Source organism: Falco punctatus, assembly GCF_963210335.1.
Source record: "Falco punctatus genome assembly, chromosome: 5".
Lineage (NCBI taxonomy): Eukaryota > Metazoa > Chordata > Aves > Falconiformes > Falconidae > Falco > Falco punctatus.
In genome coordinates, this window is record NC_137584.1 from 46,830,690 (window position 1) to 46,857,780 (window position 27,091).

General features: G+C 35.9%; 1 protein-coding gene across 20 annotated transcripts in view; it reads right to left on the bottom strand.

Annotated features, from left to right (window-relative positions):
* SYNE1 (spectrin repeat containing nuclear envelope protein 1) overlaps positions 1-27,091 on the bottom strand; it is a 316,411-nt gene that overhangs the window by 201,316 nt on the left and 88,004 nt on the right. For 19 of the 20 annotated variants that reach the window (XM_080389669.1, XM_080389663.1, XM_080389667.1 and 16 more), the window contains 17 exons: positions 24,682-24,794; positions 23,973-24,141; positions 20,893-20,989; positions 19,163-19,365; positions 15,257-15,421; positions 13,655-13,807; positions 13,062-13,205; positions 12,557-12,730; positions 10,750-10,908; positions 8,746-8,910; positions 8,025-8,159; positions 6,983-7,141; positions 6,530-6,738; positions 6,160-6,268; positions 4,695-4,859; positions 2,615-2,782; positions 892-1,068 (listed from right to left, as the gene is read on the bottom strand). In XM_080389669.1, coding sequence (XP_080245795.1) covers positions 892-1,068; positions 2,615-2,782; positions 4,695-4,859; positions 6,160-6,268; positions 6,530-6,738; positions 6,983-7,141; positions 8,025-8,159; positions 8,746-8,910; positions 10,750-10,908; positions 12,557-12,730; positions 13,062-13,205; positions 13,655-13,807; positions 15,257-15,421; positions 19,163-19,365; positions 20,893-20,989; positions 23,973-24,141; positions 24,682-24,794 — 2,664 coding nt within the window. The remainder of the gene's footprint in view (positions 1-891; positions 1,069-2,614; positions 2,783-4,694; positions 4,860-6,159; positions 6,269-6,529; positions 6,739-6,982; positions 7,142-8,024; positions 8,160-8,745; positions 8,911-10,749; positions 10,909-12,556; positions 12,731-13,061; positions 13,206-13,654; positions 13,808-15,256; positions 15,422-19,162; positions 19,366-20,892; positions 20,990-23,972; positions 24,142-24,681; positions 24,795-27,091) is intronic. The other variant, XM_080389671.1, reaches the window with a different exon arrangement.

The window sequence follows — 27,091 nt, forward strand, 5'->3', positions numbered from 1 at the left end:
TTACAGTAAAATGTTAGAAGAAAAGCCCTACTTATAGGAAACACACACAGAGGAATCTGTTTATTCTTTTCTGATAATGTAGAATTTTGATTAACATGCAGCATTTAATTACCAGTCACAAGAATTATGACAGTATGAACAAATATTTTCTTGATTCTGAATTAAAGCAAAGCCCAAATTAAGACACTATATATGGGATTCCTTAGAAAAAAAATGGTTCCAAGAATAAGTTTTTACATTAAGAAGTTAGTTGAGCTTAATCAAGTATTTTTTTTTCATCTTGTGTTTTGTCATGTGAAATAGTTCTGATGAGCTAACATTTCTGTGGAATAGTGGACAGCTGAATTAACATTCTTCTTAGAGAAATGTAAAGTACAACTCAGATATCAGTGCAAGAAGCTATAAATCCTAATCCCAGTTCAGTCAGTGACTAGTTATATAACCTGGGGTAATCCATTTTATTTCTCTGTGACTTTTTACTTCCTTCTTTAAATTTAGGATGACAGCATGTATTTCAAACAGTAATTGTGAGGATTAAATTTGTACAACATCAGGTGCTATTAATCTAAATGTCCAGCCTAAGGACTCTTAATTAAAAGGCAGTATCATCATGAATTCACAGATAAATTATTTAAAGTATTTATTATGACTGAATAGTTGGGACTTCTAAACACTTTCAAACAAAATGCTGCTTCTTTATTAATTAAGAGGTATCCAGCAGCTTCAAGAAGTTTTCATGGAGGTACTGATAATTAAAACCCTGAGAACTAAGATTCAGAGGTAAGAAAGTTAGTTCAGACTTTCACATTAAAAAAATAGGGCGTTTGCTAGGTTTAAGAATAAAAAAACCACAGTAGTACAGGTTTTTATTTCTACTTGCAAAGGACCCACCTGCAGTTGCTCTTCACGTTTCTCCATAGTCTGCTGCATGTTTTCTAATGTTCCTTCCAAGTTTTGTAAATCCTCTTGCACTGAGCTGGGCAATCCACCCTCAATCTGCAACCGTTTAGCTTGGGAAATCTGCTGTTGCACATCTTGCCTCTTTGCATGGAGTCTCCTTGTCCTTTGCTAAAAAATTTATCCAGCAGGAATGATTAGACTTTTTAGCTCCTCTGGGAAACTGGTACAAGGAAACCACTTTCTGCTTTTGCAGGGTTATGCAATGAGAGTAACAGATAAAGGGATAGACTGTGGCAAATATGCTTGAGAGTTTCATTTACTCATCAATTATATGTGTACACACCTTTTGTGGCATACAAATGAGAGAGAAAAGAGTGACAGTACAGCCATTTATCCAAAGCAATATTTCAGAAAGCAGAAGCCACAACAAGTGAGCAACTGCAGGAGTAGCCACAGGTGCATGCATTCCTCATGACTGCCTGGAAGCATCCAGGTCTGCTCTGTGCTCTCTGAGGCACAGGCTGGAGCCTCAGATTGATCAAAGTAATGTACCAGCCTTCATTAGAGGGGTGGTCTAGTTGCATAACTCATTCCTTGATGCATTTTGCTGTGTAGCACTACCAGAAACTCCTAAGACTACACTACTACTCCTTTCCTGACATGCCTGACCCATTGTCAGCCCTGCTATGCATGCTCATAGCTCCCTGCTCAATTCTACTTTGGGTACCTTCAGGTGTTTGTCAAAGTCTGGTTTTACCTTAATAGACTCCACGTCAAAAGAAGAGTCTGAGAACTCTATGAATTAACTATTCCTATTATTTCTCCTACGACAGATAAAGAATGTGGAGTATTGAAAGAACAAAAACAAACCTTAACACATATAATAGATTATACAGACATAAAAGAGTTTAGATAAGACATGGGTAAGACATAGTAGTGCCTGGTCAGAGAGTAAGACATGTCTGACCTTAGAGAAATGGATGTTAATATAAAATACTTCTATAATGCCCAAACACTGACAGTAAATTATTCTTATTAACTTTGAGCAGGCCTCAAAGTTAATTTCCCACATTAGGCCTTAAAAAACATGATTCTTGCTGTATGCAAACCGTATGATTTATTATTACTGTAGCCTGTAGACGTTTTGATCTAGTATCAGTGCATAAAAAGCCTCCTGTTCTATGCATACAGAACGGAGGCCCATCTGTCACCATGGTAGCTACCTAGAGGAGGAGATGAGGCTAGAAGTACACCTCCCTTCCCTCATTTAGAGTCGGGGCCACATCAAAGATGCTGAAGTCGAGAAATTTCCAAAAGCAGGATCAACCCCAAATTACTATGATCAAATCTGACACAGAAACTTTATAAAGGTAAAAAAGAGAGACTACACATTTGCAGAGTACACTTACCCAAAATTTCAAGTAAATGAAGCTTGTTTTTCAGGTGTTCTGTGCCCCAAAACCCCATGTGAAATAAAATGTTATTCAATAAAAGTTGGAAAACAAGCTCATCTATGGGGATTAACATTTAAAAAATACTAAGTACTTTTTTCATTATAAGAAATCAATACTAGGCCATATGAAAATGCTTTCTTTAGAACTCTTTCAAATTTAAATATAAAGAGTTATGCTAATGGACATAACAAAATTTTGTAATTACATGAATTCTACCTTAAAAAAAAAAATTCCGGTATGGACATGAGTAACTGCCCTACCTGATGATGAAGTAGTAGTTGCTGAGCTTGTAATAAGCTTTCTGTATCCAGGATCCTTTCAGCCTCTGTTTGGGCTTCTTTAGAGCTGATGATTAACTCTTCAATTGCACTTTTAACTTCTTCTTTGTACTGGACACAGTCTCCAATAGTGCCTAAAGTCTTTTCAATCTACAATTACAGATAACCTTAAGTATTGCATGTTGAAAGGCACATCTGTATTTTAAGGGCACGTTTATATTTGAAATATTTTTTCAAAAAATATAGTAAATTGCCTAAATCCAAAGCACACTTGTCTGCAGCATTCCTGACACCTTTAATTTTACATTGAAAGAGTGACTGTAGGCTTAAAATGTGACCAAGGAGACAAGTGACATCATCCCTATTACATTGCCATATGGTAAATAGCTGTGACAGCCACTTATTGGTGATCACTTAGAAAATACATGCTTCCTCATCCTTGCAAGCTGACTTAGATTCTGAAACACCTGTGCTACTCGTCTCACAAAAAATCTTGCTACATTTTGGACCTTCCAGAATACCGCCCTGGTGAATCACAAATATATTAAAATGCCTTGTTACCTGGGTTTATGGGCCACAATATGCATGTGGCGCAATATCCAGTCTCAAGTTTTCAGGATTTTATAAATATATATCTATTCAGCATATCAAAAGTTCTTCCCTCTTTGCATGATTCAGCTAACTACTTGCAGCTGATTTCCCAGACAGTTCCTGTGTTTTAAGGTTTTAATCATAAAGTATCCTAGAACTAAGAAACCCCTTTCTTCCTCCCTTCCCTTCTTTCATTCCAATCCATACTTACTTTGGAGGGTCATTCAGATTCAAGCCATTCTCTTTCCTTTTACATAAATGTTTAATCTTTACTCTCCAAAAAACATTGCTGAACTCTGGAAATACCCAGCATCAGTCCTTGTCTAAACAGTCTCATTGATCTGATTAACAAGCTGTAAATTTAGCTGTAAAGGGTATTCAGACTTTTAAGAATCGGCAGTCTCTTAGCTGTAGTATAAAGTGCCAGTTAGATCATGCCTTTAGATTCAAAACAAGTTTAGATTCTAGCTCTTTTTTTACCTTCATGAACTTGTGCTCCTCTTAAGTTCTGACCTTTTGAGGAAACAAAAAGCTAAAGTACTTTAACACACACACATACACACCCCCACAACCCCCTCCCCCACACACACACACCCTCACACAAAAAATACAGGATCTTACATTTTTTGCAGTCTCTTGGAAATGAGAAAATTGGTTGCCCCAACTTTCCAGTTTTCACACCATGGAAGTCTCAATAAATACATGGAACTCTTACACATTTGTAACACCTACAAGGCCTCCACAAGAATCAACATTAACAATGGAATTTGAAGTCTGAACTCTCTCTGTCCTGAAATCTTTTTTCAAATGGATTTGTTCAGACAAAGTGTAAGATGTTCTAAGATTCTCCTGGTCTTTTTACTGTGAAAACTGTGAAGCAGAAAGTTGCCTGAGATCCCACAGAACTCAAGGGTTCAGTGGATTCTAAGATGTTTTGCTTATGAATTAGAAACTTCCCATGATTTCAGCAGTTACAGTATCTTGTTATCATTCAGACCTCAGAGAACTGCAGCCTTTTCCTGCCAGTTCAGTGCATGACAGATATCCTTAATGATCTGAAACTACCTCACAGTAGTTCCTTTATTATTTCAGCATTAAAGTTATATACATGAAGATTAAAGTCAAATTCTACATCCATTAGCTGATGTACATCACGGTTTTGCCAATGTTCACTACGAGCCAATTTTAGAAAACTATCTTTTGCCTCTAAAAATACTGACATTTTGATTCCAGAAACATTTACCATAATACCTTCCAATCCTGCAAAGGGAAAGATCCGTTATAATAATGTCAATATTTTTTGCCTGCTACTCTCAAGGACTTGCTAACTAGGAGTATAAATGACTTCTCCGATGCTGAATGTTTGCAGCTTAATTAAAAAAGCACAGCAGGGAACTTATGCTTGTGAAGCCATGACTGATGTCATATCATGACACTGTAAATGAACAGTTCTTGTGTCCTCATACTGTACCTCAGTCAGTAAATCTAGGAGTCCCCTGAAGTCACTGGAAAGTTTACAAAGCTCATCTTCTGTCTCTCTGGCCTCCAAATCAGGACATACTGCAGTCAAAACAGCAAGTCTAGATTTCAGCCAGCTGTGATTTTCTCCTTGCTTGTTAATATGCTTCCTAATTTCCTATGGAATAATCAAAACATATTCTCTTCAAAAAAACAAAAAATACTAATGAGTGGCATTCAAGTAAACAAAAAATATTAAGAGTTGAATTCATGGCATCAATTCAAAGATTAGTAAACATACTACCTTTGTCCTTATCTTGAAACACTAGAAATGTAGTATTTTTCTATTTATTTGTATACCCTATCATATTGTGTTCTAGTCAACAGCTAGATTTTTCATTTCCTCCACAGACTTTACTCCATTACTACTTACTAGACTGTTCTTTAATAAGTAGTAGTGTACTTTTTCCTTACAAATGAACATTTTTACCTACAGATAAGACAGGTAGATGCTGTGTATATATTTTCCATATATTGACCAAATTTCTTAGTTGCCATTTAAATCTTAAATGCTGACTTTCCCAAACAAAAATTTCATGTGATACAAGATTTTATGTATTTCCCCCCCTATTTAAATAGCTCTTTTTTTCCTCTTTTCATCCAGTAGTTCATTTATATCTTTGTGCCAGTGCTGATGAGAAGTTACCAGCAGTGAAACTGCACGAGTAAATTAGACTTTTTGGAGCAGAAGCACCCATTAAGCTGAAGGTCTATCTCCTTTATCAAGGTCATCCTAACTATGTTTCTCTGCATAGTTAGCCTCATAACATACTCTTGACTTTCACACAAACTCCTACAGTATGTGACATTCCTATTTTTGCTCCTAGTATGTGAAATAAAAAAAAAAACAACCAAAAAAGAAAGGGGTCAAGCTAGGTCCCAAGTGACACAATAAATTATTGCCTAAAACTGATTTAACCAAACAACTCAGTCTTCACAACTATTCTATCACTTCTTTTACCAGTCACCAATGCAAAAGTGAATGGTAGAATATCTTTGCCACCACTGTTATACTATTGTAGAAGAGAATTCTTATTACAGAAATTTCCCTAAATGTAAGAGAGTAACTTGTTCCTTAAAAAAAACCCAGTCCAAAAATTTTGCACTTTGTGCAGCACTTTTAACTGTGCATGCAACAGGATGAGGCACAAGTATTTATTGTTTATTTCTATATTCTGGATGTTCTGAATACACAAGTAAATAGAAATGCCATTCTTTAAACTATTAAAAGTAGGAACATCTGCCACACTTTGCTGCATGTGGAACTTTCTCCAGGAAATGTTTTTAAGAATACCAGGAATGAGCAGAGCTACCATGACCTCTATAGTAAAACAGTTGCACTACTTTGGAGTAAAGTCTTATCCAGAGTCCCAGCAGCAACGACCACCGCTTTGTTAGAATACACGCCAAGGGCTCACCCCCACAGATGCTTTACATTGCTTGTATTTGGCAGTATCATTGACACTTTCCTTTATCTTCCTTAGCTCTCTTTCTGTTGACAAAATCCAGTTTTCCAATTCAGAAAATCTGAAATAAAACATCACATAAGGCAAAACAAGGAAATAAGTTAGACAAAAATTGCTGCCACCAAATGACCTCATAAATTTAAGCCAAAAATTACAGAATCTACTCAAAAACCCACTATAACTTGTGTAATTACTGCATAAAGTACAGTCTTCTACTTGAGGCTAAAAATACAGTATTTATGTGGTACTGATCTGTGACGACATTTAGAGGAGTGGCCACACATAGGGCTCTAAGAGACCCAGCTAGCAATTGAGCTGACACCTGTTCTTATAGCCCTTCCAGGTGTCCGAGTGCTCTGTTAGCTTTACGTATGTGCTGTCTATCTGGGATTTGAGTTCCTTCAGGATTCGTTGGCTGCTTTCCAATGTAGCCCTCACTGGATCAGAAACTGGCAGTTTTTGGCACAGTTCTTCAATGCGTTGTAGCCTTTTCTCACAGAGATGGTAAGGTCCCTTGTCACCAAAGAACAACTGATAGGAGAAAAAGCAGAAAATTCAATAAAAATACAAATTGGCAGAAATCACAGAGCATATCTATATATTTGTTACAAACTGTAGTAAGCTCAAATCAAAATTTTTGTTAAAGGCCTCAAGGACTGATCTGATTTAGTTGTGCACAGTGTTTGGTGGATTAAGAGTTGGTCAGACCTTCTGTTTATTACTGACATTAAAATGTATGTTTGTAAATGCCCATGTGATAGCATATAATTCATACCATGTGTTCCTCGATCATCCTTTCATTGCCTTCTCTTGACAGCACCTTGTTCTGTCGAGCTAGTTCAGCTTTGCACTCCTCTACTGTGACCAAGAACTTGCTTTTCTGTACTTCAATCTTCAAGTGGATCAAATGATACGGGGCTTCTGTTTGAAGATCCTACACACCCATAGGGGCAAGAAACAAGCACAGAGATAAAACACTACTTCCATTACCTCAGTGTGAAGTTAATACAAACAAATTATCTAAAAACTGCTAATATAGAAAATAAAGCATATACACGCATGAACAGATGGGGGGTTCCTCTATATTCATTTAAGTAAATAAAACAATTCTGTTACCAATACGTCTTAGATATACCATAAGGTTGTAAGTTCTTTGAACCAGAACATGTACGTATAAGGCACATTAAAGAGACATCTTGATTCTTGGCAAGATATACCAAATATTTTCTGTATAAAATAATAAAGCAAACAATAATAGTGAAACTACATTCACAACTGCTTCCAGAGGTTCCTGTTTGTGTGCTAGTGAGAAACCACTCATCCATCACTCCAACTCTGGCCTGCAATACACTGTAGCAGGCAAAAAATTCCATAGCTTATGAACGTTTGTTCAGTTTTTGGTCTTTGGCAGAAGACACAGTTTAAAATGATAGCCTGATCTCTTACAAATTTGTTTTATTAAGGTTGGGAAAGCAACTGCAATCATCCAACACCAGCATAAAGTAAAAAAAGCTAGCACCTATTCTCAACAAAAGTTCTTCACACAGGTATGGCTGTAAGCAGGGTGAGAAATTAAGGTTTCATGATTAATTTCTCACATTTCTTGACTTTTGGCCACTTAACAGGGCTTTTTCAAGAACGTGTTTGTAGGTGTAACTGTATCTAATGTAAAATTTTTCTTTCCAATTCTACAGGAAGCCAAATTATACAACATTTTAAAAATTTATTTTATTTTAGGTTTTTTTCACGCATATAGGTCATGCAGAAACATTCCAAAGTTAAGAGAATTTACAGTGACATCATTCAATGTCACTAACCTTCCACTGTCTATGGAGTTTTCGCACAGCTTCCTGCAGGTTGTGTTGCTCTTGTTCTGGGAGGATGTCAGTAAGCTCATCACACGCTTTCAGAAAGGCATTTAGGACTCTCTGATCCAACTGGTTAAAGAATTCCTGAAGTTGAGGTGGAAAGTGAGAAGTTGAAGCAGATTACTGATATGGTAACCTGCCAACAGGAAGCTGCCTAACACTGTAACTTTCAAGGTTACTTCTGCTGCATTGAAGAACTGAAGTTTGTGCTAAAGAAAGAACTATTTCTAAGCTATTTAAAGTCCAGAAAATTAGTTTATTCTCAGCCAGTGCACTAAAATGGTATTGTAGCAAGAATACATTTTAAAGATACATGCATAAATGATGGTTATAATACAGACACAGATATTCACCTGAAAAAAAAAAAGCAAAAAAAAAAAAGCAGTGGATGCGTGAGACTGGGAGTGTCCTCACTCCCAATGGTTCCACTGGCAAAACTGACCCTAATTTCTAAGGGGTCTTCTCTCTTCACCTTCTGGTTGCTTACATTCATCAGTAAGAGGGTTGACCTTTTTTCCTTTCTGTTTTTCAATCTTAATATCAGTTTGACCTGATCTGTGTAACTTTTATATGTGAAAGAACTCCACATCAATTTTAAAAGTAAGTAGGTTTTCACTTGCATGTCATGCACTCAAAGATTTCCATGAGGAAGGTCAGAGAATTTACTCACGCTATGTTTCCTGAGAAGTTCTTCAGGATTTCCTTTTTCTTTTAAGCAACAATTGGCAATCTGTATTACCTTCTCCAGTTCTGCTCTAGACTCCTCAAATTTCTTCATCAAACGGCTATTTGCTTCTATGTTTTTTCTCCAGTCACCAGCTTTCCTGACCATATTCTGAGTTATAAGCAAAGAAAATGAGCTGGCACTTTCTCACTGATTTGTATTTGCTCTCTTTTACCATGATCTTACAAAAAAATGCATTTGATTGGTGTTACTCTTTCATATATATGCCATTCACAAGTGCTTCTTCATTTCATGCTCCCATTTTCCTGTTTTTTAGTACATGTACTAAGGTTTGTGCTAATGTCATCCTTCATTCAAATAATGGCTAGCTATCTAATATAGATGTCTCTGCTACCTTCAGAATGCCTCTGCCACTTGGTTAGTGCTTTTTTCCAAAAACATGCTCTCAAATGTAAAGCAGCTGGTATGGCTAAAAGCTTGCCATTTCCTAATAGCAGACTACCTCCTTCTACATGACTCTACATGAAGGTGGTTTGATCTATGGATCCGACCAGTTCCATGCTACAGGTCTTCTGGCCCGGAGTAGGTTTGTACAATTATCACACTAGTAGGCCAGATAAGCAACCAGGCAGAAAGCTGCTTAAAAGACAGACAGTAAATTTTATGGTTTAGTTGCTACTCTAGAATCCTCTTGCTTTGCAAACTTAGTCACAACTCTTCATTATTCTGCTTTATAGTCTGTCCCACTGCACCGTGTTATCCAGTGGTTATAATTCTATAAGCAAGTAACAAAATTTACCAGGAGAAATGAACAGTTCACTAGTTCACCTACAGCAAGGTAATTCCAACACTGCTTACTAACCGTACACTTTACCATCCTCACTGATTGCAAACCCAGTGTAAGGAATTGTAAGGAATTGTAATGATTTTACCCAGTGACCTAACTAAATCCATAGTTCTCAACTGAAGCATCTTGCTAAGCCTTTTTAAAGCTTCCTGATAAAATATTGTGTATAATAGTAGAATCATATAGGAATGTATTCTTTATATAAGAAAAAGCCACTTTCCAGATCCATAAATATTTTAACTCTGAGTATGCCACATTTTGTATGGTTATGCCATGTTTCATCAGTTTATCTTCTAACACAAAAACAGATAAATCATCATCCGTTTTTATAGAAACAGAAGAATTGATGTTTAACATAGTAGATTTACCAAGCTACTATTATGTGCTTCTGTTTCAATAAGATAAACTTAACTCAAAATTTTATAAATCAAACCCCACTGATTTTAAATACAACCCACAAAATACAATATGCATTTTGAAATCTACCTGTCAGAGACAGCTCTTTACTGTGGCTTAAAATTCATTTTAGATAGTTTTGTAATTCTAACAGAACCTCCACATCTGGAGATCCGATTCCAAGATAATGGTTAATTTCATGTTAGAGTGTGGCTAGACTTTGGCTGAACAGCCCCAAAAACATCAATATGGCTAATAACAACATAGAGCTCTACAGGTAAGGGGAATTATAGCTGAAAGTACACACCTTTATATTGACAAAAGCACATACATATTTGCAACTTTCTATATTCACAATCCACTGCATTTTCTGAGGAAATACAAAGCCCAGGAATAGTAGCATTTGCAGTAATTTCCATCTTCCATGCTTTGTGTGAAAGGGAACGTATGGGAATATAGTAAGAGCAAAAAATTAGCCAAGATAACAAAGTCAGAAGAAATTAACAGCGCAGCCCTAGCAAGTGGATTTCAGGTTCCTTGTTCCAAAGGAGCCTGAGATATGTGAAAGTTCTCCTCAAAGCCCAGGGTCCTCTAAGGCAGGCTCACCTCTGAATAACTGCATGGGGTATGTGACCATCAGTCCCCTTACTACCTAATACAAAAAAATCCTTAATTAATAACTTGACAGTGAAGAGGTGAGCTCTCTATGGCAGCTCAAAAATATGCACCAAGTATGGCATAATTACCTGAAAAGTAATCTGAACTTGTGTAACTTTCTTCTGAAATGTTGACTGATGGAAATGCTGTAATACTTCACTTGAAGCCACACGCTGCAGGATACTCTGACTATTTCTCTCAATCAGTGATAAATCTTTCTTGCAGTTTTCTTGATAAGCTACCAGATCCTGAAAGAAAAAAACATATATCCACCCTGGCCAGGAACAAAGGAGAAAAAAGTTTGGCAAAATAACAGGAAGATATTTTTTGATAATAAGAACAAAAGGGACAAATTTAAAGCATATGACAAACAGACTACAAAATACGTTACACACAATAAGACAGATCATATAGCCTTCTCCTTGTATGCAGAGTCTTGTACCCAAACAGAGCTCTAGCTATCTATAAAAAAAAAAGATGCAGACATGTACCAAAGTCTTTTGGGTAGTTTTAGAGAATACAGGTCAATACATTATTCTGTGATTTAATTTTATGGGATGTCTCTGTTTGTTGTATAATTGTAAGTGGACAGCAGTGAAAACAATAGCCATAAGAATAACAACTCTCAATAGCAGGCTGAGATGTCAACCTTTCTTGCCTTTCAGCAAATTAACCTTTCATGTCAGCTATTGGCATTCAGATTTTGTTACAAATTACATTAAATAATGAGAATTATACTTAAAAAAAAAAAAAACAACAGTGAAGAAAAGAAAAGATATGTGAAGTTGCACAGGCTGAAAAAAGGTTTAAAAAAAACCTATGGTGAGGAAACTCTTCTGTTATTGAAGGAACACTGTATTCATCAGCATAAATGTCTGTTTACTCTCTGATCAGCAGAAACCAGCACTCTCCATATAACTGAGGAGATTTTGGCTCCTTCGTTAGCAAATAACTGTGGAAGAAACATGTATTTTTGTTGGACACTTGTCTCAGGTGGTGTTCATAAAGAGAAGAGGATTTTCTCAGTAAGATAAATGGACTGGCTTGATTGAAGCTCACCAGATCTTTTTTTTTATCAAAATACGATCAAAGCTTGAAGTCACTGGATGAGAAGACCCTTCTTGTTCAATTTCTGGGCCAATCTCCAGAGGCATTATAGGCCTGAACTAATTTACATACACACACACACACAATTAAATCTCTTTGTTCCATGTTTGTTGGGTTTGTTTGTTTTGTTTTTTTTTTAAGGGACTCTAAATGGCTTTGAAAAACTTCAGCTTCTTATGAAAAATTCATTTCTTTATATTTCTTGACAAATCCAACTCTAATGAAATGTGTACATCAGCTCTGAGAGACTATTTCTAGGCTATATACCACACACACACAAGGATGAACACCAATTCCTATGTTAGATCCTCATATTCTCCTTTAGTGAGTCCCGACTAGCTCTGAATTTTTCCAGAATGAAACACTTATTGGTCAGGTAGAAAGTTAATGTTCTACTACAATGCACTTCAAAGAAACCACTTCTGGACTTCTAAGAAACTTCCATAATTGTCCAAGAAAATCTAAGGAATTTCCCAATCATGTTATTTCATCTGCTTAACAAAAAAATCAATGTCTTTCTGATATTTCAGTCCAAGTTCCACTAGATTGGGGGGAGGGGGAGGGGGGAAGTTTTATATTTACTTCTTGGATTGAAAACATGGGAACTAGGAGGAAACACAAGTTTCAATCTTTGCATGTTTATGCCTAGCTGTCTTCAGGATATGCTGCACTGCCTAAATATGAAGAAACATTTTTTCAGTTTACCAATTTGCAATCCAAATCCCTAGAAAGCTAATTGTAAATACTCAGAGAGGCAGCAGATCTTTCTAAGATGTTTTTGAAACTTACTTGGGCTTTTTGTTTAAGAACAGTTGTAGGTTGTGCTTCAGGATCCACAATAGAAATTATTTCATTGACCTTTTCAAGAGATTCATAAAAATGTGTGATTTGTTTCTCCAGTTCTTCCAGTGGAGACAGCAGATGCTGGCTTTCATACAGCAGGGCACAGGTATACTCCTTAACCTTTTGGCCATTTGAAAGAAAAATAATTATTAAAAAAAACTTGTAAAATTCAATAAATAGTAACTTCCTCTGCACATGGGTTTACATAGTTGTTACCTGCCTCTTTTAAGATAGGTCAATCCTATCATGTATTACTTCCTACAGAAAAGAATATTAAATTTAAGAATGGTTGTCTTAAAGTCTAAAAGAATAACATGTTCTTCACCCTGAATCAGTCTATTGTTACTATATGTTGGCTCAAATGCATATATCTGAGCATTTATGTGGGGCAGCTTACTGTTTATGAGTTCAACAGTCTACAACACATGTAGTAGAAAAAGTATTCTGCAACCTTGCTCAGCTGCTCTTTGATCCTTGTCAAAGTTCCAAGCATTTCATTTGCTTCCTCTTGGGAAATTTCTTTTGTAACAAGTTGCACTGTTCTTGTAACCATTTTGTACTGAGCTTCCATTGCAGGCAATTTCTGCTTAATATTCTGAAACAAATGTTTCAAAAATTATTTCAACAACAGCATTTATGCATTCATGAGAGATACACGTCCTTCTCAAGAGAGAAAAGATATCTATTCCAATTATCAATTGTTTTCATTCCTGATTTTAGTGAATACTGGATCATCTTTCATATGCACAGAAACTGTGCCAAAGGGTATCAGTCAGTTCAACTGAATGTGATTTAAAACTACACAGAAATATCCAGTGGGACAGCATTTTGGAAATGTGTTCTAGGAGTGTCACTCATAGAATACGATTAGTTATATTAGCTATAGCAGAGATTATACAAAAAAGCACCACTGGTAAAAAAAAAAAAAAAAAAAAAAGTAATAAAGGAAATGCATATTAAATTAATTTTATACTATCAGAATTAAATACTTACAAGTTTCTCTCTTATGAAGGATAAAGAAAGGAATGGAAGAAAGACACTCACTTCTAAATCTTGCACAAACATTTTGACATCAAGGAAGGACACTTCTACAGGGACTGAAAATTTCCTATTGCTTCCATCAATAAAAGCTGTCAAATGGGCAACACCATCCAAGTATTCCTTCTTCATTTTGTCCAGTTCATCTGCTCGAGCATACTAAGAAAATGTAAAGTAAAAAGAAACAAAAAGATAATCACCCCAAATGAGGTATCTGGCAATTAAGTAATGACTTAAGAGAATTAGCATGCTTTCAGTGCAACTGTTGGCTGAAAAAAAATGTATTCAACAAAATACAAAATAATGGAAACTAATCTAAATTAGACACTAATAGTCTGTGTAAGTTTCAACAGTGCTGATCCTAAAAGGAACATTCATACAAGAGGTCAGCCTTTTTTAATGTTGGGATCATTTGGAGAACACCAGAGTCTCATTTGTTTTTAACCTAGAACAAACAACTCATTTCATTTCTCATTACCTACAGAATCAATTTTAAAAATTCAGCAAAGAGAGTAGAACACGAAAAGCCTACAGAAGCTGAAGGATAAGGGAAACGTCAATAAAAGAACTGCTGGCTGGAGGAAGGGGAAACACAGGTCTTAGAAAGTGGAAAAAGCTGTATGACAGAAATGGTGAAAAGCCAGTGAGACAAAACTTCTACAAAGGCATTTACATCCTGGGCATTACTGACAGTGAATCACCCTAAATATAATCAGCAAATAAAGTCTGAGAACATTCTAGCCAACAGCTTGGAAAAGTCACAGTGAAAAATGGGCAATCATTATTTGCTTTTCAGTTTACCTTCACTGCAATGGAATAACCAAGCCAGTAAAGAAAACAGATTCAGCATCTTCAAATAGGCAACTGCTATTCAAAATCACTCAAAGGGAAAAATACCATTAGATGTATATTGACTATAGCAAAGGTATTTTCTAATGTGTTTATGAGGTGTGAAATACTTCTATGTAATTTAGCTTACATCTTCTCTGCTTTTTAAAGAGCAAATAGAGCAACAACAATTGTTTTCCAATCAGTTGAATCTCTTCTGTGAGATAAAGGGTAGTTTTTCATTTACTATCAGTGCCTCCCTGTACACCAGATAGAAGCAATATCTGACCGACTTGGGGAAAACATTTGATTAATTAGCTTGCATTGTACTTGCTTATGGTTGCAGTACAATAATTGAATGCAACTTTCATTAAAGAGCAGTAAAAATACTCACTTTCACCATTCTCACTTTTTATCTTTACAGAGCTTTTACTGTAAAAATAGCTAATAATTTTCTTCAAAGAATAGTAGAAGATATGAATAAATAATATTCACTGTATCAAGACAGGAGACCATAAAGGAAAACTACAGCTTATACTACCTGAAAATGTACAAAAATAAAACCAAAAAGCTGTATAACCAAAATGATAAGCAAAAGAAAAGCCCCAATAAAATAAACTCCTGACAGGGATTCATTTCTAACTTAAATAATGACAAACAGTTAGCCACCTTAGTAAGTTGTCCTATAGTCCTGCTAATGGGGTACATCTGTCTTGCTTGCATGGAAATAACGTGAAAAATAAAGAAGTATTTAAAAGTAACAACAGCAAAAACACATACCTGCTTAACTTGCATAAACAATTCTCTCCATCTTCCATTTAGTAACAGAAGCTGCTGTTTAAGGTCTCTGGAAATGGTCTCATCACATGTTTCAATCAGAAAATTACCAGCATCATTCATGGCTGTGTGCTGCTGTATCCAATGAGGTAAGTGCCGGAAGAAATCCTGAAGAATAAAATGAAAACACCATTCCAAAACTTTTTCAGTTAGTCTTTATCTTAATTATGAAACTAAAATTTAATCACCGGTTTATGACTTGATAAAACTTTTTGAACAATTATCCTCTGAAGCTCTTCATATCAGATATGCCCTAACAGAATTTTAATGTCTGTGAACATAACCTAAAAATTACCACTGGTTTACTTACAGATCATTTTACTTCAGTGAGTAGCTTCAGTTAAACTAATGGAACTCCTCCTTAAGAGAAAGCTCCATAATGCAAAATACTGTTAGTGATCATCTAATTTCTGTCTTGCAACAGTATGGGCTGATAGTAACCTGGGCCATTTACACACTGTAAAGAGACTCTTCCCTTACTGTGAACCATATGCAGCCTTCCAAGGTCTGGCATCCCAGAAGACCTGAGAATAATTCTTTATCATTGCTTCCTCCTGTCTCAGAGTAGGTGAGTGGGGAGGCGAAAGGGACGGTTTTCAGATTTTTTTTCCACTGTTCCAGTGAGACAACCTAGCTCAGCCATAGCGCCAAATGCTTCGGTGCATCTTGTAGCTAGGTACCCATGCATAGATTGGTTGAAGGGACAAAGACCAGCTCCCTCCCTCCCTTTTCACTCTTCAAGAGGACAGGCAACTGTTCCTAAGGCAGGTATCTCCAGGCTTTTGACTACCAGTCACAGAGCCTGCTATATGAGCTATACCAGTAAAGAAAAACAGTAAACTCAATCACTGTCCCATGATTGCCCACATCCTCTGACATGGTTTTGGCTTGTCCCTGCTACCTTTCTTCCAAACGATGCACAATTCAATGGACGGCACATAGCAAGGACTGTTCCCCATAGACTGCATTATGAGGCCATGTTCTTTCAGGGAAGAAAGAGTAGCCACAAGGATGCAAGCTGAACCATGCCACTTGGTCCTCAGGGCTAAGGAAGGGGCACTGACCCATTTTATTTATGACTATCAATCTACCCTATAATTCCAAGACTGGTCATCTGACAGTGACAGTCCCGTGCAATCATTTGCTCAGTGGCAGCTGTGGAAAAGTTCTGTCCAACCGAACTGTCAGTCACGCCAAGTTTCAGAGCTACAGTTCTCAAACTTCATATTTGTCAGAACTCAGCCACATGTAAAAACAGTTTTGATACAACAAAAAAGAAAAAAAAAAGTCAAATGGATGTATACTGCTCAAATTTGTTCAAAAGAGAATTGAACAACATACAGTGCTTTAAATTCCTAAAGCTGAGATCGGTAGAGTACAGGTGCTCTGAACTGATATATCAGTGAATAAACTTAATCATCTCAGTAAATTGTATGTGCAGTTTGAATCTTCTTCTACTCGCAGTGGAGCACAACCCATGCTTTGTGCAAAGGCTACCTTCTGTGAGCACATCCAAAAGGAATCAAAAGGTACTGAATCTGTCACTGGTCAGTTCTCCAATGGTCAGGCTTGCTAGAGGTCAAAAAGGAAAAAGCACATGGAGTAAACTATTTGCATCGTTGCTCTCACACACCTATTTCCACAAAGCATTACCATCCTCAGACCCTGTCTCCATTTCAGAAGTCAACCTAAAGCATGTGTAAAATTTGGACATGTTTGGAATGTACTGTGAAGCACACCTCAATTAATACAATGCAGCTCTTTCTAAGGAAGTCCCCACATGAGATCTGGAAGTCCTGATACCATTTGGATACAGCTGTTGGAGAAAGGTGTAGGAGAGTGCAGTTACAACAGGGTTATGATGGCAAGTGCTGAAGAGGTACTGCAAGTAAATAAATGAGTTGTAGAAGGAATAGTTTGTTCATTAATACATTTACTGTTAAATTTCTAGAACTTTGCAGTAGAAAAAACCCAAGCACATACTGATCATTTTTGCAAGTTCTTCTGTGCTACAGGTTCACAATAAGGTTTCTGAAAACAGAAGCCAATGAGAAAGCCAACAAGACACTTCCTTTTGCAAAAAGAACGGTGGTACTTGCTAGTCTTGAAATCATATAGAGATAATGGAAAGAAGAAAGCATGACAGCATGGTAAGGGGCTCCTATGGTCCTTGCCTAGGATACAGTATGGTGGGGTTTAGTAGTGCAGGTAACGTTTGCAAATGAGCATCAATGAAATCTTTTCATCGTATTACTGATATATTTGTGGTTTTACAAAACAAATCTTTGAAAATGTTTTAAAAAGTTTTATGCCATATTCCAAGCAATAGTTATCAACTTTCACCTGGTATCCCAGATGCCTGTGCGGACAGCTGCATTAATATTAACTGTACAAACCAATGAAAGTATTGCTCTTGGGTTTAATAACCAAATATAAAACTGATAAATCAGAACTGTCTTTTTAACTAAGTGAACATTATTGCTGTGGAGTGCTAAATTCAACATTAATAGTAGAAGTAACTTTTAAAATACGTATCCCAGTCAACAAGTGAATTATGTTACATATCAGTAATCTTTAAGTTTTCAGGTAATGTAATTTTAACAAGAAATTAGCATTTGGGAAGAATAATGCTTTCATGTCTAAGGTTTTCCACAAGGCTTTTTGAAACTCTTCATATATTAGAATGGTAAGTACTTGCTGGATTTAGGTTAGAATTCAGAAGCAAGTATATACTGTATTGATATGTTTAGATTTCTGCTTTAAAAATCTTTAAAGGTAAAGTTATAAAACTGATCAGTGCAGTAATTATTTTTGTTTTATTCATATATATGGATATATGAATATTTCATTTTAAACACTGCCAAGTTACTTACATAAAACATACACAAGGAGCTAAGATCAACCTCATCAGCTGAGGTCATCCTTCCTGCTCAGTAATAACTGTTGGTATTTATAGTATGCCAGACTATTGAATCCTTTTCACAATTTGTTTTTATTTTAAAAGTGTATTTGACTTTTACTTCAATTTAAATCAACAAACTTTTACCAATAATCACACTGTTTTTTCATATAAAATGAAATGCTCATTCCTGATGTCATATCAGTTTGACATGTTACAACCTATGAAAACCATACCTTGGTGTTAAGAGCTGGACAGTTGCTATGTTGGGATTGGGTGATAATGTAGCACCTATTAAATGAAGTATTAATCAAGCTAGTCTGGGTCTTTATTGAAGTTTCACAAACATAAATCTTAGTGCTTTCATTACTCTAATATTAAAAGAGAAGGGGGGAAAAAAAAAAAAGACAACAAAATTATCTTTATGACTGTAGGTCCCCAAGAGGAACTGTCTAATCCATTTCCCTGGTGTTTTAGAAATCTTTTAAATACTTAACCATCAAACATAACAACGCATATAAATAATGTTGTCTTGTGAAGGCAACTAATATTAAAATCTGTCATCTATATGGTAGAAAAATCAGTGAAAAAATAATTTTCTTTCTGTCATACGCAGCACAGCTGCGCTTTGGTGCTGAGGTGTATTTGCCTTTGAGTGAATCACGTACTATTCCTATCTTTGAGCAATGCTGCTGCCCTATATTCATGTCAAAGATGCCTCAAACCATGTTATCATAGGTGGTGCCTTCCTTCATGGTGTGTATATATCTGTACATGCTATACGTGCAAACATTGAAACACCTATAATGGGTGTAGACAGTATGCCAGAAACTGAAAAAAATCTCTCCCTTTTGTATGACATTTTGTAAAACAACCTAAGAAAATGCAAAAACACATCGCACATTTCATAATTTACAAAATAGCCGTATATATAAGCTGTTAGTGCATACCTTTTTAGAATGTTCAGGCTGATTCAGCATTTTTTCAGCATCTTCCAGCCAAGCTTGTAGACCTGCCACAGTGCTGCTGTATCTGTCCCAATTAGCAATTACTTCTTCTAACATGCTTCTTACACTTCTCACCTCTACAGAGAGGTTCCTCCACTGTGCTGTTGTCTCACTCATGAATTTCATCACATTCTCAACTTCTTCCACTGAGATACAGGAAAGACATTGATTATTTTGGTTCATTATTATTTCTGTAAGGCTAAATCTTATGTTATGCCTATCTATTAGTATCCATCAGGGAAATAGATTTTATTGCAACTTCTATTTTAGTAAGCTTTTATATACATATGCTCAGTTCCCAGCCCAATTTTAGTCCAAAATTACAGCTAAGAAATAAAAGTTGTGAATTAAAGACTAAGGAAAGTACAAAAACATGAGTGCTATATCACAACGGTCATACTGCATATTCAATGTGGTGTTAATTTCCAATCTATAATAAAAGAAATCAAGAGAGGAAGTTTCCCTAAAAAAGCAGAAAATAATAGAGATGTATAATGTACAAACACATATTATATCTGCATTGAAAAGTACTGAATGGAATTCTGATCTTCCTTCCACTGACTTTAAAACCAAACTGCTGCTAATTTTTACCATTTATTTTTTAGTATTTTCCTCATGGCAATAAAGAAACAAGCGTGTTCTCATACCAGAAGAAAACAGAGAGAAGAAAAAGGACCCAAGGAAATCCTGAGACTTCATAAAATATGCAGAATATAGATAACTTAAAACCAATTTTTATAAGGTGTCTAATTTGCACTGCTGTTTCTGAATTCATAGAAGTGAGTAGCTGCCCGTTAGAAAATAACTTGTTACTGGACTTTCTTAATAGCATCGAATAAATTATTAATTTCATTCTTTCTAAGAATACCTTGTAGAACATGTTTACTTTTGTAAAATTTGAGAGTCACCATCATCAACTTAAATTTCACAACAAAAAAAGATATCAATTTTCTCTCCACACCTGCTAACCACTTTAGCAGCTGCAGCAATCCTCCACAGACATTACTGCGTTATCTCCCCGGCAGAGATTAAAAAGTGATCTCGTGTCTATAACTATCTAGGTCAAATATTGCCCTCATGCATTCTCACTGAACTCAGCAGTGTTCAGGAATTACAGAAGGCCGCTGTTGAATTGGCTACACAGTTTTCTCGTGCCTGTCCATACTTCAGCTATCATTTGGGCTCCTCTTATAGGTTTTCACCGTTAATGAGGAATCTTCAGTAAATCAGAGGGTACTTTTGCTACTACAACAATGGGACCAACTTTCTGTCCTTTTCTAGTAAATGAAGCTAAGCCAGGGAGCTTTTCCAGGCACCAAAAGATAATCTTCCCTACTCCTAACTTGGTCTCTGGCACACTTTTGGCCCAAATCAACAACACAATCTGGAAGTTAGCATGGACCACGGACTTTGACCATTAGGAAGTCTGAACGTGACTACCCTCTTCTGGGATTAAGAAATTTTAACATCAGGAGGGCAGGCAGCTCTGTACCAGATGGCTTCATGCTAGAAAATATGTGAAATTGTTACCAGAGGCTGTAGCCTCCCTGGTGAAATGCAGCTGCTTTACAGCTCTGCTGCATGGAAGAAACAAATATTGGATCTTTTCAGAGGATATTTATATCGAAAGAGATTAAATGGTGTCCCATGAAGAAAGAAACATACGCGTTTACCTGAGCCATTTGCTTTGGCATACATTTCAGCTGCTCTTTTCAAGATCTGGTAAGTAACTTCATACTGCTCAAAGAACTTACTATTTTCAATAACAGACTGAAAAGAAAGAAAAAGTTACAACACAAAACAAAGATAGGTATTAAGAATATGGATAGTTTCCATTAAATTACATCAGGACTGTGATGACAAATTTCTGCTTCATTAGTCTTCCATTCATTTTTTTAATCATTATAAAATAACATTTAAATTATCATAAACATTATCATCATTATTATAAAATAATACCTAGATTTCACCTTTTCAGATTAATGGTACAGCACAGTCCCCCTTTACAAATACAGTTTATTAACTTTGCATATGGAATGAATAGTATGTTCTTAGTTAGTCTGCTAGTTGCTGGCTTGGTGAAACTCACTGGCATATGATGCACTGAATATGCAGAAAGTGAGCAATTAACTTCAAAGTTATTTAATGTAAACTGCTTTACACTGAAATCTAAATGGAATCATTTTAATATAAAAGAAAATGATCCTATATGGATGACAAATACAGTTAAAATTTAAAAACTGTTCCTCTACTAAACCTTTCAGAAAGGCAGATTTCTTTTTAAGAGATAAAAGGCATTTGACTTATCCATCAGGTTTCCTTTATTTTTTAATGTGTTATAGAATGACTAATAATTTATCTGGAAATATTTTGGTCACAAAGTTATGGCTCTTTATCATTTATGCCTTATGGCAAATGACACTTTTTTTTACATGTCTTTCAGAAATGTTACTTCCTTTAAGTGTGATATATAATTATATCTCTAAATTATGCAAGCATACTGTATCTTGAACTACCACTGTTAAAAAAAAAAGGAGAAAAAAATGCTCTTTTACAGGGCTTTTATATTGCCTTACCTATTGTAATTATCTAGAGTTTTGGAATGGTTTTGTAACTTATGCTACTTCCCATGCCTCCTCAGTTACAGATCTACAAAATTAAAGCGAGTATATTTTGCATATGTCTATGCAAGCTTTGGACTGTCAGAAGAGAAAAAAATCTATGTGTACTAGTGTGATTTTGGTAAAATCAGGTTTCAGGTGAAGTCAAAGTTCAGTGTACTTTGTGTATTCATCAAATCACATTATACAACATGAAAAATGGTTTTAAAAATTAGTCTGCCAGACAGTATACATGTACAAATCTTCCATTTTAAAACATTTTACAGTTGCTATGTCAAATCACCAGTTGTCTAGTACTTAACTTAGAAATGTGTTTATAACCAAGGAAACTAGAAGTCAAGGACAACCAGAATTTTTCTGTGCCCTATGGTTCAAAATAATATCTGGCATGTATAAAGAACTACATGCTCTACCATGAATTATGGGATAAACTCCAGACTTTCACTTTTGCCAAACCTATACACACAGACATTCTACTGTGAACCAAAAACTGCAAGACTTCATACAAGAAATTAAAAGGCTGTATCAAATGACTTAGATAATGCTGATCTCAAGAGCAATTGGAAATATTTTGAAAAATTAAATAGAGACATTTTTTCTGATTAATATTGTCTCCCATCTGACAAGATCCCTTAATGAAAATATGTAGCTTTTCCCAAAACCATATAACATATGGTGCTAAAAAAGTGCTAATAAAGCAATGCCAAAACACAGTTCTGTGGGTTAATATCCATGGATATCTGTACCCAGTATCTCCATTACAGCTGAGAGACCGGTACACTATATTTTTCAGGCTGATTATGTACAATCTGTGCTGACCTTTACTTCCAGGATGCGACAGGCAGGTGAAAAGAAAATGGGATAAAGTAATAACCATCACTTATTTTTAGGCTACAGTACCTAAATATTTTTCAGCCATACATTCTCTGCAGATCCTAACTATGCATGTTCCTAGAATGCTGAAATTGCTGTCTGCTTTGGCAGACAAACAGACTTACATTTTTATCTCCTACTAATATAGTCACTGACTATAAGGTTTACTATAAGGTTTAATTCCTGAATTTTTATATGTTCCTAACTGCTAAGTTTAAACATAGCACGGGAAAAGTGTGAACAGGTCTTCAGTTCTCATTTTGTAGAGAAATTTTATTGAATTTGAAGTTTTCTTCCAAAGCCATAAAACCTTTAAGACTGTGGGGGCATCAATAACTTTCTCTACACAGTGTCCTGGCTCTGAATAGTTCTGTAACTGTATGAATTCATCCCAAACTGAATGTTGCTATGCAATTTTCCCTATATGGATATGGAAGAGAGTATTTAGCCCAGCCATGGTTTTGAAAAAAAAACCTCACACCCTAATGTAGAAGTGCAGCAATGGTGCAATTCCACCAGGCCCGTGGCACTGTAAGCATGGATTTAACAATATACAGCAGCAGCATAAGACCAAAAGAGAACATATCAATCAGCATTTGTAAGTCAATAGCCTATGTTTCTTAACATGATATATGGATGATGCAGATCTAGAGCAATCTCCTTCCAGAACAGAAGTAATGGGTTTAATATAATAATGTTAAGCAGAAGAAGAAAATGTTCTTTAAAATAATGACTCCCCTACCAGTATAGTGTACTGAACAAGTACACAGAGCCAGCATAACTTCTTTCTTTTCTTCATTTGGAAGACTTTAATAAAACACTACTGTGAGGGACTGCATGCCAAAAACATCTCTCTGTACTTAACTGTGTATAGTCACTATAAAGGCCATCTATGCAGTGGTAAAAGAAAATGAAATTGAGTTCTTTGAAATTGCTGTGTAAGGTAAGTAAAAATATAGGATCTGGAACCTCCAGTTATGCTTGGTAAGTTGATGGTTGGACAGTTAACAGCTGGGACATTATTTCTGTTTTTTAAGAGATGGTGCAAAGAGAATCACTGTCATTTTTAGCCTTTTGACTAAAGTTTCTCCATGGGGAAGACAGATTCACCTCTGAAAAGATATTCCATAAGGTTGTAGTTATGAAATTGATGACTGGCAAGTCTCATTTCTGTTTCTGTTCTTTTATTCCTTTCTAGTAATCTGAAATATGAATATTTCAAAAGTAATTATAAAAAAATGACAACGACCCCAACTTACAATATAATTTTGAAGAAGTAGTTCCACCGACTCTCGCCTTCCATATTTTATAATCCATGATTTTAACTTTGATTCTGCAAGGACTAAAAGTGACAGTAGACGGTACTTCAGTTCCAGAAACTCCATCTTCAACAGATGGAGCTCAGACGAAGAAACAACAAAATTAAACCTATAAAATGAATCACACTGTAATAGCAATATTCATTTTTGCAGGAGAGAATGAAAGCTTTAGTTACAGTTCAGATATTTTTCTAATCTTTCACCTAATTCAGAGTCTACATTTAATTATGCATGATGATCACTCTGATGACAGATTTTGAATAGCAAATCAATTACATTTCTATTTATTCATAGAAATCATCAGTTTACATCTGTTGCTAAGTTTTGCAAAGTCATTTTTCTTTTATCTTTTCACATGTATCCCAGCTGTTGTTACATAACATTTCTTCCAGGGACAAATAATAACAGGATCAATGTAAGAAAGTATCCCCTTCCCAAACCCACAGCTTATGTTGATTCTCATCAATCTTTAAAGCATCAGGCTTTTCGGTATATTTTAAAGTATATTCTAGGAGGTTTTTCCTTTCAATTTTTTCATGCTTGCCACTGAGAAACATAATTAGACAGTGATTTCTACATGAATAAATTAAAAAGGAGACAGGTTCCATTTCATTCACAGAGGGTTTTTATTTCAGATTGAAAACCTTACCTCTCTGCCATATCCTCTAATTGGTCAGGTGGAACAGGTACTCCGTTAACAGACCTGGCCCCGTGGATCTCATGAAATGCCTTTTTGTGACCATCTATGTTTTTCAGCAAATCCTGATTTGATTTGGCGGGGGGTGGGGTGTGGGGTGCAGAGAGGAAGAATGAGAGAGAATGAGAGAGAGAGAGAGAAGGAGAGAGTCAGAGAAGGCTCACAGTAGGCTATCTAACTAATAAGCACAATTTTAAGCCTGCACTGATGACTCAATGTAGTTAACTATTTGATCATGCTCTCACATTTGCATGCAAGGCTATGCATACCACAAAAGCATTTACATCAACTTGAACATTTACATAGGGACCCCCCTTAAAAGATGCTTTGCTAAAGCTGTGTCTAACAATTATGGAAAATTTTAAAACAGAGGCTACACTGCAAAGGTTTAATAAAACAAGAACTCTTAACTGTATTAAATAATCCCTGAAATGCAGTCTGCAAATACTCTAACATCACAACAACACAATCTTGCTGAATTTACTCTTTACATCTTTATAACAGATACTAACCTTTATTAAGTATAGATTCAAATTTTCAGCAACTAATCTACTCCACTATATATAGGCAGAAGATCCACAGCTCCTTATGTAAGTACATATTCAATATTTAGTGAACTTTTCACTCTCTCAGAATCAAAAGATTTCAGAATCGCTCGCTCTATATTACACGAATTAATGCAGAATGTGGTACCTGACCTGTATTCCTGTGATAAGAACCGTACCAGCAAAAACCTTACAGCAGAGCACATTCCAACTGTAACTAAGCAACACCGCTTCAAAGGGCTTCCTGGAGATTACATATTAAAATGAATGACTGGCAGTAGTCTTTGAAGAGATACGGTAACAATAACACGTTAAGTCCCCAGTGGCTGAGAGGACACAGAACAGCGGGGATTTTACTGCATACAGACAGCTGCTGGCACAAAGTGCTCAGAAGCCTATTAGCAAAGGAAATCATACAAACGTCCCTCATTCTCACCTGAGGGAACAAAATGCAGGCTTGTGTATTGATCACAGTTGTCTATTTATTCCTATGTGCTGAGGAAGGGTTTCTCCCCCGTCAATGTACAGTGTTTGCACAGCAGAAATTAATGGTTAATTCAGTAGCTCATCTCAGCAAATGGTCCCACCATCCCCATTAACCCACTGGTATCTTCATTGTTTTCCACTTCAGTCAACACCTTGTTGTGACAAGAAATGAACTAGGCTTTCTCAGATGCAAGTGATGCACTGATTTTACCATGGTAAAAACTCCAGTAAGGGTATCCTATGACTAACATAAAGGAAAGACTTGCAACATCTGTATTTGAGACTGTGTCACACAAAAAGGGGTGCTCCTAACATGTATTGGTGAGCCAAAATAAAACCCAGTAGTTTCATGTGTCAGCTGGAAGCCCATGAAAACATTTATAGTGTTCTCATGAAGTGAAATCCTGCTCTGCAAAATGATCCTCAACAAGCACAGATATTGTCTGTAATTTCTGGATCTTGGTGACAATATTAAATAAAATAAACTTAAGTGTTTGCCTGATTCCATGAAGGTTTGTCCAAATAAGCTGGTACATTTTAAAAATGGCCGTAAGCTATACAGTTTACTAAAATAACCCATTGTCATACAAAGAAACATACAGAGTAACAAAAACATACAGAGAAAGCGGCAGAGTTATCTGAACAAACCAACCCCAACAACCTCCTAGGAAACAAGGACTGAAAAAAATAAACTAATGCATGTCTGGTACTATCCAATAGCACATTAGGATTCATCAATGCAAATCTGAGCGACAAAACAAACTCCAGGAACAGACATAATTACACATGCTTCTCTTGAAGCTTTCCCCATCCCACTCCCATGGGAAAATTCCCCTGGCACAGATTAACCTAAATCAAAGTTTATTTGTTGGCATAGAAATCACTCACTACAGCATTTCTGATGCAAAGTAAATACAGTTTAGGACACACTCTTTTGTGTTTCTTATGAATCTATTAAAATGAGGTCTAAAGCATTCATAAGAATAAAAAGTGCTTGACTTGATTTGTTTTAAACAAATGTCAAATCTTATGAATCCTGAAACATTTGATGTTAACAAGAAAGCTGATGAAATTTAGCATTACAAGAGATCAGACCTTGAAAGAAAACAATATCTCTCTCATAGGTTTTAATATTTTGTTAAATTGTTTTAGCCATTGCTTAAGTTAGAAGCGCTGCCACTGTTGTAATGAAGAGTAATCAGAAGACCCAACTGATCTTCCAGCTAAACCACCATTATCTTTCACACCTGTTCCAATGACCATGAAACTTTTCAGCTTTTCATTACATGGCATTGCTTTTTAATAAAATACTCCACCCATATCCAAACCAC